This window comes from Conger conger, chromosome 7 (genome assembly GCF_963514075.1).
Source record: "Conger conger chromosome 7, fConCon1.1, whole genome shotgun sequence".
NCBI lineage: Eukaryota > Metazoa > Chordata > Actinopteri > Anguilliformes > Congridae > Conger > Conger conger.
The window spans coordinates 19,321,315-19,337,202 of NC_083766.1; the positions used below are offsets into that span (position 1 = coordinate 19,321,315).

The window sequence follows — 15,888 nt, forward strand, 5'->3', positions numbered from 1 at the left end:
TCCAGGAAAAATAATCTGCTTTTTATTATCTTTTCTTTACAAATATGTCAGGTTACACCTATTACAATACACATTTCTTGGTATTTGTTGTCAAATGTATACATCAACAGATTTATTTTAAGATCTGTGTACAAAACCATAATTTAAACATTATATAATCCTAGTTACACTGAACTATACAATAGAACATTCAACAATAGTAAAATAAATACAATAATAATAAAAAAAAAAACTCAAGGATCACATGGGAGAAGCGTTTTCAAAAGCAAGAGATACACATCTGAATAAGTGCCTGATTGACACGTGCACTGACCAATAACACCAGCATGAGACCAATACCTGCCCTGACCAATTACATTTTTTTAAAGGAGGGGCAATAAACAGTTCATCAGGTTTCAGATCTCCACTGCGAATGTCTATGGTACCACAGATATGCACTCTCACAGAGTGGCTTCTCCATTGTTATTTACAGTATTGTAGCCTATTACACTAAAACTGCATACATTTTGCAAATCAACGCTCAGTCCAATTGAACACAGAGCAGATCTAAGGAGGTCTGGTGGGTGTCATTGCGGAGTCTGAACAAGTGCATGTTGGGAATGCTGAGGATGACAAACAGGTGTTGGAGTGGATTGAAGAGCAGTATTGGGAACACACACATATGCAACACTGACATGCTGTACAAAAGATTAAAAACTAATCCCAGAGGTTCACACTCTACACTCACCTGACGAAGAACCAACACCAATGACTGTCTTTGCCTGCTGAGTCTACATCATCTCTGAAATGTACATAATTTTTTTTTCTATTTCAAAAATTCCAAGTTATATCAACAGAAGATGTTTCCATTAACTAAAATTAGCACCAGGTCACATAGAGGTTTACCAGATAAGCAGGCCTGAGGGGCAGGAGCAGCCTCTGCAGGTTTAGTGCCTCCTACCCCTAAGGATCCAAAATGATTACCCCTGATCTCATACATACAAACACCACAGGGCTGTGTCACACACACTGACACCAAAACTCTCAGCTTTACAGAACCATGTGCCCAGAACAATACAAAGGAATTAAACGCCAGAAATGAATTAGTCCACTTCACTGCAATGAGTGTTAAGATAAATATGCAGTCTAAAGATGTGAAGCCCTGTGTAGCAGACACTGCAGTACTTCAGTTGATTGAAGGACATTTCCATGGTGGCTTTCACACCTATTTCATTTGGAGGGTGCAAGAAAGCCACACTTCATTAACAATAGGCCAATACACTTTAGACAGTTTGCTGTGACATGTATAAAAGGTTGGATTGGATAAATGCCTGAACAAAATTAAGAGACAGGGTCTGAAACTAACTTTTTGTTGAACCAAACACTGTTTCTGGTGGAAGAATCTTTTTTTTTTTACCAGACTCATGGACATTTTACCAGACATTTTTTTCCCAGCATACACATGAGCACGCTTTGTAAAACATTTTAAAAATATTTAAGACAAATTTGACGCACAATGCAATTAAATGAGACACTTTATAGTCTCCGACTGCCTCCAGTATAAGAGTTTTGGTGCCGGCTATAAAATTGTTTTAACTTCTGGGGGGCAAAAGGCAGTCAGCATAGAATGACTTGTTCAGCCTCAAATACCAGTATTTACAACATACATCATTATTATTCATTAGAAGTGGAAACTCAAAACACTATTGCTTTTTTTAACCTCAATTAGTCTTCAACATTATCATTGGTCTTCCCCTTTTCAACAGGTTTTAATTTTTTTACTCCAGTGATGTGTTGCCGTATGTTTTGTGACATCTGACCTGGGTTTGATCATTTTGGCCGTGATTTTGTGTGACTAACATATTCAAACTCTGCTGAAGCAGGAGTACAGACTGACGACTACCATCAAAAGCACACCGCAGACACCAATCAGAGTAGCCAAACGAATGCAAGGATTCTGTGGGAGATTCTGTTCGCATATTTTGAACCTATGCTTGCAACAGCTGTGAACTTCCTTTCTGGATTTGTTCGGCAGCTTGATTTCTACACAACGTCTGGTAAATTGTTCCCATTTCCCGATGTTGCCATAACCTACCCGCATTTGGTGGGTGGTTGGGAGCTAGTTCCAGACCCTGGACTCAGACAATGTGGTTGAGGATTACGCTGAAACCTTAATGTAAAAATGAAGCATACACTCAAATATCATGCTTGGAAAGTCAGTTGCCTGTTTCCAGGAGAGTAGCTGGAGTGAAGTAGCCAACAACACAATTGCCTACCCCACTTAAGAGAAGAAGCATTGCCATCAAGCCACTGTGCGATCCGGCATACTGTGGTATTTCACACAGAAAAATGGGACAGACATGGTGAACGCATGTCAAACAGCTTCTGTAAAAAAGAACCACTGGAAAAGGAAATAAAATTACACTGTCCACTGTAAAGAAAAAATAATAACTGCAGAAAAGGTCAAGGTAAACTCCCACAAGGGAATCTCCCTGCCTCAGTGAAATATTTGTAATGGGTAAATGAGTCTTATACAAGCAATTGGTTTAAAAAAATTAAAAAATAATTCCATACTCTAACTGTCCATTTCCTTTTTAAACTGAGAGAAATTGAGGCTTTGGAGTGGCTCAGCAGGTATAAGTACAGAGCCTACAGAACAGACACAAGCCTGGGCCACTAGCCCACTATAACCAGGAGCTCCACAGATGGCAGAACAGTTATATTTGCCTGCCAGGGTAGGGAGGGCTTAAAATCTCTGGTTACTATTGCATATGCACCCACCCCTGACTACTAGTCAAACACCCACTGACTACCAGTTGTCATGAAGTATACAGGAGGGCTGCATGTGATCAAGATGCAGTGCTACCTGTACAGATATGGATGGCAGAGGTGATCCGAGATCATCGTTAAAAATAGCTGATTCCAAACTGGAGAGATCTGAAACAAATCTATCTAAGATAATTTGAGAGTAAATTCCTTTTCTTTTCTTTTTTTCTTTTTTTTAAGAAGTAGATCTGAAAGCCACCTGTGTGTCCTCACGGAAGTATTTAATTTTATTTTACATTTTTTATTGCAAATTCTACCTTTTTAACCCCATAAGGGCCTTCATGGTTACAATTTTGTGATGCACTATTTGAGGCAATCAAAAACAAAAACAAAAACCAGTTCACTAACAACGGTCCTTTATGATCCAACTTCATGAATACATATTGCTCAATATATTTGACACATTAATTTGCAGCCTGCAAATTAAAGAAATTACTAAGTGTACTCTGCGTCCTAAACAAAAAGCCTCTCACAAACAGCAGAATGGAACCCAGACACTGGTACATCCTGCCATATACACTCCCACCAGGAGCCCACATAGCTAAAGTGCAAGACCGAATCTTCTCCACTCCATAAACCTTATTCGTTTGTACAATTTTATTTCTCTTGCAAAAATGTATACTGCAAATAACACAATCAGGAAGACGGAATTCATAATGATGATTGGATGTTAGGGGAACACCCAGGGGTGACGTGGTGTTCAGTGGACACATTCACACTGTAGCCATGCACCGGGCGTCCTAACACGCACGCATGTACGCAGTCCATAGGCGAGGCCTCTTATGGAGGCCGCACGCATACCGCAGGCGTGCTAGCGCTAGAGTGACGGATGTGTGGTCAGTGTGTGGGCAGAGCTCCAGAGTTATCACTCTGCCTGTACCAGGTCCTTGTGGTGCCGCATGATGTGCTGGTTCTTCTCAGAGGGCCGGCGGAAGCCCTTGGTGCAGAACTGGCAGCGGTGTGGGTAGTCCTTAGTGTGGATCGAGATGACGTGGCGCTTGAAGCCTGAAGCATCACCCGTGCTATAGTCACAGTACTGGCACTGGTACACCCGCCTTTCGCGGTGGGCTTTGGCCCCGCCCTTAGACACCACCTTCTTAGTCCCCACCGCGGGCACAGTGGCGAAGGGCTTCTTGGCGCTCTTCTCCGTGAAAGCCGGCGGCTCCTTGGTGTGGACCGACAGGATGTGGCGGCTGAGCACGAATGGGTCGGCGATCTTGAAGCTGCAGTGGCGGCACTGGTGGAGCTTCTTGGGGTTGTGCGGGGCCGGGTGCGGGGCGCGGTGCGAGGCAGAGTGCTTCTTCAGCTCAGACGGGCGGTGGAAACCCTTGCCGCAGACAGTGCACTTGTGCGGGTAGTCCTTGGTGTGCACGGAGATGATGTGGCGCTTCAGGTCGCTGGAGTTGGAGCTCTTGTGCTCGCAGTGGATGCACTGGTGGGTCTTGGCCTCGTCGTGCGTCAGGGCGTGCTGCTGCAGCTCCTCGGCTTCGGGGAAGGTCTGGAAGCAGCGCTCGCACTTGAAGGGCATCTCTTTGCTGTGCTTGGTCTTCACGTGGGTCTTGAGGTTGGAGGAGTCGGCCGATTTGTAGTCGCAGTAGAGGCAGCAGTAGGGCTTCTCGCCCGTGTGCGTGCGCATGTGCTTCTTCAGCTCGGAGGGGTGCCGGAAGCCCTTGCCGCACTCCACGCAGATGTGGGGGAAGTTCTTGCTGTGGACTGCCAGCAGGTGGCGGTTGAGCAGTCCTTGCTCGGCCGTCTCGTAGTCACAGAACTTACACTTGTGCATCTTGGTGGCCGGGGGCGTGACCTGGCTCTTGGAGCTGCACTGCTGCAGCTGGTGGGCGTAGAGCGCCGCCTGCTGTAGGAACTCCTTGCCGCAGTCGTCGCACTCGAGCGGGGCCTTGCTGCTCTGAGTGTGCACCTCCATGTGGTTGTGCAGGCTGGCCTTCTTGTTGGTGGTGAAGTCGCAGTCGGTGCACTGGTACTTCTTCCTATTCAGCACCTCCTGGTGTTGGTTCCTGGTATGGCGCTTCAGGAAGCCCCGTGATTTGAACTTCTTGCCGCAGAGAATGCAGGGGTAGACAGTCAGGGGCTGACCATATGGCCCTATGATGATTGCTGAGGAGAGAATGGCGAGATGAAGGAAGTTAGAGTGAGAGATGGAGGGGGGGTGGAGGGTGGAGAGAAGGAAAAGGAGAGAGAAAAGGGGTAGGCAGGATGGGGAAAAGTCGAACTTAGTTCCAGTTCATGTAATGTAAACTCACCGTGTTCCGAACACCAAGTCAGCTCATCATGTTCCGAACAGTGCAACTTTCATGACGAATAACTAAAAAAATACTTCCCTCTATGGTTTTTGTGTGTGTAAAGTATAATTCCTTCCGTTTTCATAAAAACTTGGTCAGAGTTTCCAAGTTTCCATTTCAGCATACAGCATACAGTGACATAATAGTGCTCCACTGTAACATTGTGGTGGGGAAGCTATTGCTAACGAGAGACAACGAACTGGGCAGGCTTACACAGCGGTGTTCGGACCATCTGCCAACACGGCCTTCCAAACACAGGGACGTTGTGCAGTTATTTGTCATTTTCTCAAAAATTATTAATCCAATTCACAGCAATCAAAGGGTTTTCGTGTCCGAGATAGTCAATAAGCAACCATAATCATAAACCACATTCCGCAGGAGAAAAACTACCACTGAACGGACGGTAACTTCTGGTGAAAGCGGTCACTTCCCCGTGTTTTGTTGGGCGAGTGAACATTAGATCAGAGTTCAGATCGGTAGTTGTCAGTCACACACCTGTCTGGATTTGGCAGGGCTCAGTCCGTCTCTTGCTGCGCTGCTTGTTGGTCTTGTTGACGCTGCCAGACTCGGCGCCGGACTCATCGATGTGCAGCAGAGCGCTGGCCGCCCCGTTCCGGTTCTCACAGCTCTCGCTCTCGTCCACTCCTGCTGAGCAAAGACGCCTATCGTCAGCACTGAGGGCAAGCAGGCAAACGCGTGCGTGTGTGTGCGTGCGCCTGCAGTACTCACCATAGGCAGCAGCCCAGGCCATAGGCATAAAGTCCTTGTTGAGAGCAGTGTTGTCATAGGAACGGTCCTGTGCCACTGCATCCTCCCCCCCGACCACAACCTCCATGTACACCTCGTCAGCGATCTTCGGCACACCTGTTCAGACAGGTACAATGAGCTCAACTAAGAACCAGGAAATCTTGGCAGAAAATATGGTGCCTCTACCAGGAAGCTGAGATGTGGACATAGGTAGACAATGACTCCAAACATATACATCAATATCCGCACAGAAAGGGTTAAGACAAATCAAAGAACCATGCTCTGCAATGATATCTGAAATCCCATAAAAAAACCTGTGGTCTGAACTAAAGAGGATATCAAATATTGTGAAAAGTTCTGCATGGAGGAACAATCCCTCCAAATATGTTCTCTAACCTTATCACAAAGTACAGAAAAAGCCTCATGGCTGTCTTCACTGTTTTTTGGGGAAATGCATTTTTTCTTTGAAAGATGTAAGACTGGTTGATTCAATTGAACCATTCATAATGTACACGGCTTTACGCATGTTGGACTATATAAGCTGATGTCAATAGCAGTATTTTTTAGTTTACAGTTTTTTGTGCATATTTATTAAGGGTGCCAATAATTTCAGAGCCCACTGTATCTCTATCAATGTATGGAGGGAACTCTGAGGATTGAGTAACTCACCGAGGTCATCCTGGTGAGGACGTGCTTCACTCACAGACATGTACACCCTCTTCTCCCTGAGGGATCGGGCTGAGCTGTCCGTCAGGCCCACACCCTGCTCACACTCCATCACACTCTCACTGATGTCCACAGTGCCTCCTGCAGATTTCAGAAAATTCCCGCCTGTTAATCACTCAGTGGATCGAGTTGTGCATCTTGACTACAGTGGGCTCATTGTACCAAGCACAAGTACTGAACACAATGCATATGGAAAACTTGAATAGGCATGACAAGGGCTGTGCCTCTCTAAAGGGGTTCCCTCAGGCCCTCTCATAGATCCAAAATGCCTCCTTCATGAGTGATCACTCTACCAGAGCTCAAAAAAGCTTCTTACCCAAGTCCTCCTCGCCTGAGTCAGCCTTGAAGATGTACACCTTGATGACCTCCTGACCGTCCTCCTCTTTCCCCTGGTCATTGACACCTCCTTCTGCAGTCATTTCCGCCTCATCGCTCTGCACCATCTTATCCGGCTCATCAACTGGGAAAAGAAAGGTAGAGAGTTTAGCTTGTCAATCCTGCGAGGGAAAATCAGTGTCACTCCAAAGAAATATACTGGATGCAGCCCTCAGCTAGCACCCATGCCACCTTATGCCGTTCTCATGGCAAAGTACTTCAGTTAAGCAGGTCTAGGCTTTACTTGGGAATACCAAGTTGTTGCTAGAACAGGTGTCATGCCACTTCTCAAAAGACTAAGACTGTTGACCCTGGTATCCTGGTCAAATTCCCAGGAAACTGGCTCTACATCCACCTAATCACTGGCCACAAATTCTGATGCATTCCTACCCACTTTGATTCCCCGGGTTATAGCTGCAGGCTAGAACTTGATTGAATCTGGTTAAATAAATTCCCAAAATATATATATATTTTTTCAATAAACAAAATTGTATTCCTTTATACAAATTGCTTTGATAATAAGATGAAGAAATATATATATATATTTTAATAGATATGTTAGAACAATTCACACCCATTTCCAGAACTTTCCAGAAAGAAATGACACGAAAATGACAGGTAAACATTTTTATTTAAATAAGCAATTGATTTAGACTGAAATAACCTTGTTCTCTCATATTCTTGAGCATAAAATCTAGCACATTACCGGATTATTTTACGTAGCCTTTTTATACAGCATAAAAGGTGTGCCATACATCAAAGAGGTGGCTCTGTGTCAGGGATTCAGTTCTGATTAAGCAAGTTCTTAACTTCCTTAACTGCATTAACTTCTTTTAATGACCAACTCAGAAGCTGTTCGAACACTTACACTGTGATTACCAAGTTCTCACAGGATGGCCGTTACGGCCTGTGAATGCATTCAGGATATTTGGGGTTCCCTGATCCTAGCTCTCATCACAATTAAGAGATTAAACTTTATTGGTGTGCGGATGTTGATTCTCTCAATTAGCTGCATGACAAAGTCGGTCTGCCATTTTGTGTGGTACTGCCTCATCTCATGTGCATCAACAATGGACAGCTAAATCTGGTACAATGCATTCTAGACAATGTGGCAGACAGAGAACGTGACAATTATTCAAGAACTAGCAATATAAAAAAACAATGAATCTATGATAAATAATGTAGTCCACAAAAAAACTATTCAATGAATTATTCATTTCATGTCGATACATATTTCATAATTAATTTTGAATTCATGCACAGACTGAGAACAATCAAACTGGCTGGACTGTGGAGGAAAATGACCAATATTAAAAAACAAGCCAAGGAAAAAAAAACATGCCAAGGAAATATAAAATACACAGTGGCCTATTCAGACCTCTTCACTTCTTGCGCACTTTATTGTGTTATAGATTTAATTTTACATGGATAAAATAATAAATTTTTTGCCCATCAATCTACACTCAATAAGCTATAATGAAAGTGAAAAGATGTTTTTAGAATTTTTTGCAAATAACAAAAATGTCAAAAAACATGTCATTATGGGTTATTGGACGTAGATTGATGGGCAAAAATGTCAATTTTATCCATTTAAAATGGACAACACAAAGTGAAGGGGCCTGAATACTTTCTGAAGCCATTGTACCTGCAGATACTCACAGTGTACAAATATCATCATTCAACACTGAATGGAGCTGCTACACACAGTAAGTGACATTGTGAAACAAAGGAAAGAGGGGATGAGAGACAGGGAACTCACGGGAGATCATCAGGTAGTCCTCACAGGTTTCTTGGTCTTGCTCGTGGTCAAGCTCGCCTTGGGCAGGGCAGTCTGCCACCAGCACTTCTTCAGGGACCACATCCACCTGCAGCCCCTCCTCTGCTCCGTCCAGTGACATCACACAGGTCTCTATGGCGACCTCCTCCTCATCAGTGCACTGCACGTATTCGGCCACCACGTCCTCGATGGCATCCTGAATGACCAGCTCCTCTGGGTTGAAGCCATGCACCGCTACTTCCTCCCCATCCACCTCTGACACAAAGACCGTCTCCTGCAACTCCACCAGAATCTCCTCCCCCCGGGCATCGCCCTCATCTGCACCACAAGAGACAGACACGTCAATCACTCATTCACCAAAACTGAACCGTAAACCAACGGTTTTTATCTGCACATGAATCTAAAAATATACTGCCATATATGGCACAGTTTCTGTACTGTACTGATTTAATGTATATCCACTAACTATTACATTACAAAGAAGTGAGCCAAGCTTCAGTTGATTAAAAATATGATTGCAAAATATTTTTTCTTCGAAAAAGACGCATAGGCATTTTTTAATGAAAGTAACATTACATTTTATTTCAACAGATAGTGTTTATACATAGTCCCCCCATTTTAGGGCAGCACAATGTTTGGGAGACAGCAATGTTATGGAAATGAAAGTAGTCTTGTTTAGTATTTTGTTGCATATCTTTTGCATGCAATGACTGCTTGAAGTCTGTGATCCATGGATATCACATGTTGCTGGGTGTCTTCTCTGGTGATGCTCTGCCAGGCCTGTATTGCAGCCTTGCAATGGGGCCACTATGTATCAACACCGCTGTAATTTAGTAAACCAAAATGTCTGGAATAAAAATACCCCATATAATAATAATAAAATCTGAGCATGTGCACGTTAATTGAGATTCCAAATCGAAAATTGTGTCAAATCAGAGGCAAATCAAGACCTTTGCCCCAAACATTATGGCGGGCACTGTATTTTCTATGGGACATATTATGACAATAATCTCCAAAAGAAAATAAATATTAAAAGCGAAAGTGAAAGATCAATCTCTCATATATATATATATATATATTTTTTTAAATAAGCTTAAAAAATGACTATGAAATATGTGGGCTTAACAGACCAGTATGCATGCAACAGTACAGAAAAATTGTGGTTCGGTATGTACCTCCGGTTCGGTACACTTTCTGTACAGCAGAAGAAAATGCTAAATAAAACTGCTTTTCATTCGTGGCTAAATGGCTATAATTTCTTCCTGGACAAAATTTGCCACATTACCACTCGGGAGTGTTTAATTTAAGTTCCGCCCTGAATTTGAATATAACCACAGATGCGTTTGAGCAAGACTGTAACCATTTGGTTTGCAGCATGACCCGAACTGAAAGTCTGGTACTGATTGCAAGTAGATCGAGCGACAACAGGTGACACGGGCTATTTTCATTACACAGTGGTGCAAGTGAGGGAACAGAGTGACAAAACTGCCACTGTTACATTCCTGATCTGTACACATAACCACAGGAAATATTAGGGAAAAGAATGCTTTAATACTACAAGACAATTAAGATTAATAACTAATTCTGCAGTACGCTTGATGACGATGTCTATGATAGTTGTTTTAACTCCTTAGATTAATGTCACCCGGCATGTGCCAAGCAGCAAACCCATTCTCCGCTGACAGTTCTTTTTAACTGTACTTATCCTTGGCCCTGCTGGGGAAAAAACATGACCTACCAGCTATCAAACAGCTATACCCTGCTATCATTTTGATTTTCAATGTGCAATCACTGATCTGTAGTTTCATACACCCGGATAGATTTGGGGGTAAAGTACCTTTTTCTAGAGTTCCTCTTTTCCAAACCAAAAATAACTCCTTGAATGAGAACAAGCTATGTGGATACTTTCAGATCTCTGACAAATGGTGTCTGTAACACTCCTCTCATCTATCCACAAGACTTTGTTCCAGAACTCCACAGTTAAACATCCGTTTTAAGCAAACTCAAATATGGCTTACCAGTGCATCATACAGGGAAACATCAGAGGCTATGCTGGTGTAGTCTTTATGGTTGACTTAACAGTAATAGTTTTTGTCATTTTTAAGCAATTGACTAGTGACTAGTGACTTCAGAAAGTAAAAATAGCACAAGTCCAAATGGGTTGCACTACAACTTAAGATCATTTTCATGCACACACTGCCCTCTTTACATAATTTCAACATAACACTTATTCAAAAACAATTCAATTAACTGACCTGTCATAGTCATTGTGCAGCCCTCAGTATAGATGTCCAAACTGCAGAAAGATCTCATTGTGTAGAAACTGACTGGCTGCCTCATGCTCCACTCCTTCTCTATCCCTTTGCCTTAACTGACTGTTCTGCTCTTTAATTTTTTTCTCTCACTGGAAACTGCTTGCTCACAACTGTAATGAAGAGAAATCACACAACTCAACGGCATTTATATACTTTATATATATTTGAGATGCAATGGTTCATGGTGCACATGTGTTCGGGTCGACTTCATGTCAGACTGAATTTTCAAAATAAGCACTCCCAACTTATTTTCTTCTTTTTTTTTGTATTTTTTCATTCGTCATGTAAAGAACATTCGTTTATACAGTAGCTGAAGCAGCAGTCGGTCGGTCAGTTTGCAAAATGGCAAGCACATGAGGAAAAACCAGAGTTAGATGGCCTATTTTCACTGACATCACTGACAATGTGTCCATAACAAGCACAACCAGCACAATTTTAATGTGGTGTTTTACCTTTTGAAAGAAAACTTAAGATGCAACCATGTCCTATTCATTTTGTCAAAATAGTAAATAAATGGTAAAATACTACAACTTCAAGAGGAAAAATAGGCTATTTGTTTAAGAATTGTATACATTTTAATCTGAGATCTGATGCAGGTTGAGTTTATGCAGCATTTTATACTGATGGCCTATAATGTTTCAATTTGAAAATAACAAAGTGGCACTTTAAAATAAATCCTGTGAGTTTCCAAGTGATTTGATTAGATTTCATATTAAATAACTTTTTTATTTTAATTTATGCTCAAAAATATCAAAATTAGATCACCATTGGCAATGACACGTTTTTTCTCTGCTTTACCAAAAACATGCAGAACTGTATCAAACCAGAATCTTGACACCAAAAGCCTGAACCGAACTGAGTTTTCTGAACCGTTGCATCCCAAATATCTATGCACCAAAATTTTTCACTTCATTTATACACTATCATATGCTTTGTTTTCCTTAATCTACATAAAGATTTGGATTGTAAAATACAAATGACTGCCTAGACTCTTTTATGAATTTATACTTCCTGTGGACATAAATTCAATCCATTATTTTGAATAGCTCAAAGCCACCTGTAATTTGTACCTGTAGAAATGATGCTTCTGTACATCAATGCAGGGTATAAGACATGCTTAAGACTTGCATTAATGGGTAAATAAACACTGCCAGAAGACTGAAGACTACAGGCCATTGGGATGTTGAAGGTATAAAAACATGAGCACTTTGGAGAGCACCAGAGAAAGATTGGTATTTAAAAATGGGTAGATCGAAATGATAGCTGCAATCTACATATTCCCAAATCCCTTTCCCAATAAAATGTTTGTAATAAAGATATGTGCACTATCAATGCATTTGTAGTGCAAACAGCATTCCTGGGCTTGTGTACAACAATTCTAAAATGTGAAACAAGTTTGCAATAATCCTTGTTTGCTATTTTTACCATTCTAAATGTAAAAGCTCAGGGGGTTTAACAGCCTCTTCTGCTTTACTGCAAATAGCAACATGCCCTAACTATTGAAGAGAGATCTCATGGCTACAAGCAAGCAGAGAATAGTATCATAGATCCCACAACCCATATCCAATACTATCTCACATAATGCCACTACAACTACAGAAAAACATGTTTGTGCATTTCTGTTGCAGGTGCATATAGCTATGGAGAATCATGTTTGTTAAAATAAACAAACAGAAGTGCCAAGCACCTTCAAATCCTTGAATAATATGTATAATACATTTTTTTTTTTTTTTTTTTTTACACATACTCTACACTTTGGGGACTCTGAAACAGCTATTTTGTTTTAGCTCCTTGTTATCTTTACATAATCTGGTCATAATCCCAAATTGTCCAACAACAGTAGACTGCATTTTTGCCTCCACAGTAACAAGATCGCTTCCTTCCAGGATCCTTGGTTATCAGTCCTTTCATACCAAACTCTAAATTTACATGCACATGGTGCTCTGATTTTGCTGAAGCTCTGGTTTATTGATCAACACCACTTCCTTGCATAAAAATCACACATTGCCCTAATCGTGTGTACCGTCTGAAAATCAGATATAAACAATTCCCATAAATATAATATATTTGTATTCTTTGAACACTGGAAATGAACACTTATGTCAGATTCCAGCACACCCAGCTTGCCTTTTGGTTTGTACTGGATGAGCTGTACTGGATTATATTGATAAAATATTAGGGAATGGATTAAACATAATTTGTCACATTATGGATGGATCTTTTTTAGATGGAATAAAATGTTTTTTATATTTATACATAGACTACGCCTGCAGTACCAAACTGTAGATTACCTGATCCGTGGAATATTATCTTGGGCTCTTGAGAGTGGAGTGCCAGCCCTGTCACATCGTCATCCATCCTCCTGACACCACATCTATGTGAACAAAGCAGCCAATCACATCAAAAGAGGCATGGCGGCCAGCAAAAATTATGGGCATGCCAGTAGCTATAGCTAACTGTAATTATTCTAAATCAACTCGAGTAATATTTCCCGATTTGCCTAGGACTAATGCATTAGTAACGTTAGCTATAATTTCTATATTTTGCTATTAAGACCATATAAACATATAAAAAATGTAAGGCATGAAAAAACATTATACCATGCAATAGCTACTTGGTTTTCACACATGAATAACATTGTTTGTCTTAGTGCATTTGTTCTACAACGCTATATTATGCGTTTTATCTAGCTAGCGAAGTAACGTTAATGTTGGCCATCTAGCTAGCTAGCTAACGTTATCGTACGAAGCAATTGGCTTAGTAGCTATTCAATTGCTAACCAAGTTACCGTTCGCTAATGTTAGCTACATGCCTTTCATTATTTCTGCCCCCGCCCACACCATAGCGAAACTACCAGCACACACGGTTAGCTTCTATAAAATACTTATACTAGGCGTGTAAGCCATTTTTGGGTTGCAGAAATGTCCGTTTAAAATGGCGTTAATATCGCTTCCTCTCATAATGTTGCTATCGTGATATATGGCTAACGTTACTCAGGCGCCTTCACAAGCCCACAATCGCCATCTTGATTAATATAACCGTAATGGCCATTGTAAGAAAAACAATCTTGTAACCAGAACTAGCTGCATACCTTTGTACAACCACCTACTTCGTAGTATTTGGATTTTTATGTAGTAAAAATATTCCAGGTAGATAGATTGTAACCCAAGTTAAATAACTAACCTTACCTAACGTTTTAAAAATTAATGGACCCATCTCGAGGAAACTCCCAATTTCGCAGAGGCCTTGCGGCCTCCCCGCGGCCTGGGCCCGCAAAAACAATGAGGCCTAACTTAATGTTCTAACCCGCCTTTCGCATTTCTAATAAACGTTTAATTGAAAACGAAACAGAATATGAATCACGCAATGGATAAATATGTGGAAATATTCGATGGTATCAAGAAGAAAATAATATACACAGCTTACCAGATATCAGTTCGTTAAAGGACGGCCTCTTTCTTTCTGACGCTTCCCCGGGCCGTCCAGGTTTCCCCAGACTTGGGCAAAATTCAATCGGGAGTTTGTGTTGGGCGGGCCGCTGAAGCTCAGGGAGGGAGGGGCCGAGTCTTGCGGAGCTCCACTGATACACATTGACGAGCAACAGCCCCCAGCTCAGGCTGCGCCTAACCCGCCGTCAGCACGACACGTCACAGCCTGAGAGCCGTAGGAAAATGCGGAAGGGTCTTGAAAGTGCAGTTGATACAACTAGTCTAGCCACCGCAAACAGGCCAAGAATACAGAACTACAGGCTATATTAGGCAGGAATTCGCATTATTATTTGTCTGACCGACATGCCTATTTTTTTTTTAAAGTGTCTTGAGTTGCTCAGCTGGGGACCATATCTGTATCGCTAGATAATTGTCGACCTTTAAACGCAAGTAGTGGATTTAATTTCGAACTTTTTAAGTTAGGAACAGAAGGCCACATTAACATTAACATAGACATTTACGTTGGTTTGGTGACATTAGATTAGTTCGCAAATGGAAGGCACGGTCGCTAAGTTAGCTAACTAGCTAACGTGAATTGTCTTGCAAACGTGTAATGTTAACATTATTAGCTAATGTTTGGACTCATTTTATGGGGACTGTAAGTGTCTTCTGTTAGCCGCTAGATAACGTAATGTTAGAATGTAGTTTGGGAATGGTCCACGTAACGCGTTACAGATAGTTAGCCAACTTTGCTAAGGTTCTCGATGTGCCAGCCATGCTTTCGCCCAAATTGTACTGGTTTGCTGTCAATGTTGCGCGTTAATTTAATAACTAATCGGCTTTCTCCTTTGCTGAATGTATTTTTACGTCAGCTAGTCAGACAATGTATACCCACATTTATTCAGATAAGGTGCCCAGCTAGCCATTTGGTAAGTCCAAATGAACAACTGCCATAACGTCTATACTTTCGTCCTGTTCCTGACAGCTGATTGTCTGTCACCAGCACATCCATCATTCGTAAATAACCTGCTGTGATAGTGTTCGTCATTTCATGCTTCACATTTCCTAGTTACCTGGAACTATGTGGAAGGTCAGTTGTAAAATATTCCTCGATGGTTGTAACCCAGCATCATTTGCACATTTTCAGAACCCCCAGTCAGTTGGACTAGTTCATACTAGTTACCTGCCCTGACAATGCATCAGATTGAATGCATACATGAAAAGGCATTAAAACAAGTGATTTTGACTCTGTGTACTAAACAGAAAGTAGGTTTATTTCTTAGGCGGAAGGATGCATGTCCTTGAAAGTCTATAGTCATTGCATATAACACAAACTACAGTCCCCTCCAAAAGTATTGGAACTCCAAGGCCAATTCCTTTGTTTTGCTATGCACTGAGATAAAACGATGAACACA

At 41.7% G+C, this 15,888-nt stretch overlaps 2 protein-coding genes across 6 annotated transcripts in view; one reads left to right on the forward strand and one right to left on the reverse strand.

The window, feature by feature from the left end:
* Positions 1–14,764, reverse strand: LOC133132127 (zinc finger Y-chromosomal protein 1). Of its 4 annotated transcripts, none has more exons than XM_061247312.1 (8): positions 14,472–14,764; positions 13,337–13,419; positions 8,713–9,048; positions 6,895–7,038; positions 6,522–6,659; positions 5,835–5,969; positions 5,601–5,753; positions 1–4,920 (listed from the first exon to the last, which is right to left on the reverse strand). In XM_061247312.1, the coding sequence occupies exons 2-8, from the start codon at positions 13,401–13,403 to the stop codon at positions 3,671–3,673; spliced, it is 2,223 nt and encodes a 740-aa protein (XP_061103296.1). In that variant the 5' UTR covers positions 13,404–13,419; positions 14,472–14,764; the 3' UTR covers positions 1–3,670. The 4 variants fall into 4 exon arrangements, with proteins under 4 accessions (XP_061103296.1, XP_061103297.1, XP_061103295.1 ...); XM_061247313.1 differs by having other exon boundaries at positions 5,601–5,750; positions 14,472–14,743; XM_061247311.1 differs by lacking the exons at positions 13,337–13,419; positions 14,472–14,764 and adding an exon at positions 10,986–11,139 and having other exon boundaries at positions 5,601–5,750.
* The window catches only part of klhl15 (kelch-like family member 15), a 14,499-nt gene continuing 12,510 nt past the window's right edge, over positions 13,900–15,888 (forward strand). Inside the window, exon 1 of one of the 2 annotated variants that reach the window (XM_061247317.1) lies at positions 13,900–13,910. The gene's annotated coding sequence lies outside the window, so the exon portion shown is untranslated. Of the gene's footprint in view, positions 13,911–15,369; positions 15,564–15,888 lie in introns of those variants that run through there. The other variant, XM_061247318.1, reaches the window with a different exon arrangement.

Excerpts from the sequence above, each read along its gene's own strand:
- LOC133132127 (XM_061247310.1), bottom strand. The coding sequence starts at position 11,070 with ATGAGGCAGCCAGTCAGTTTCTACACAATGAGATCTTTCTGCAGTTTG. Across the intron at positions 6,660-6,894 it reads CTCAGGCGAGGAGGACTTGG|GAGGCACTGTGGACATCAGT; the intron begins GTAAGAAGCTTT and ends TGAAATCTGCAG. Across the intron at positions 5,754-5,834 it reads GGCCTGGGCTGCTGCCTATG|CAGGAGTGGACGAGAGCGAG; the intron begins GTGAGTACTGCA and ends GTCTTTGCTCAG.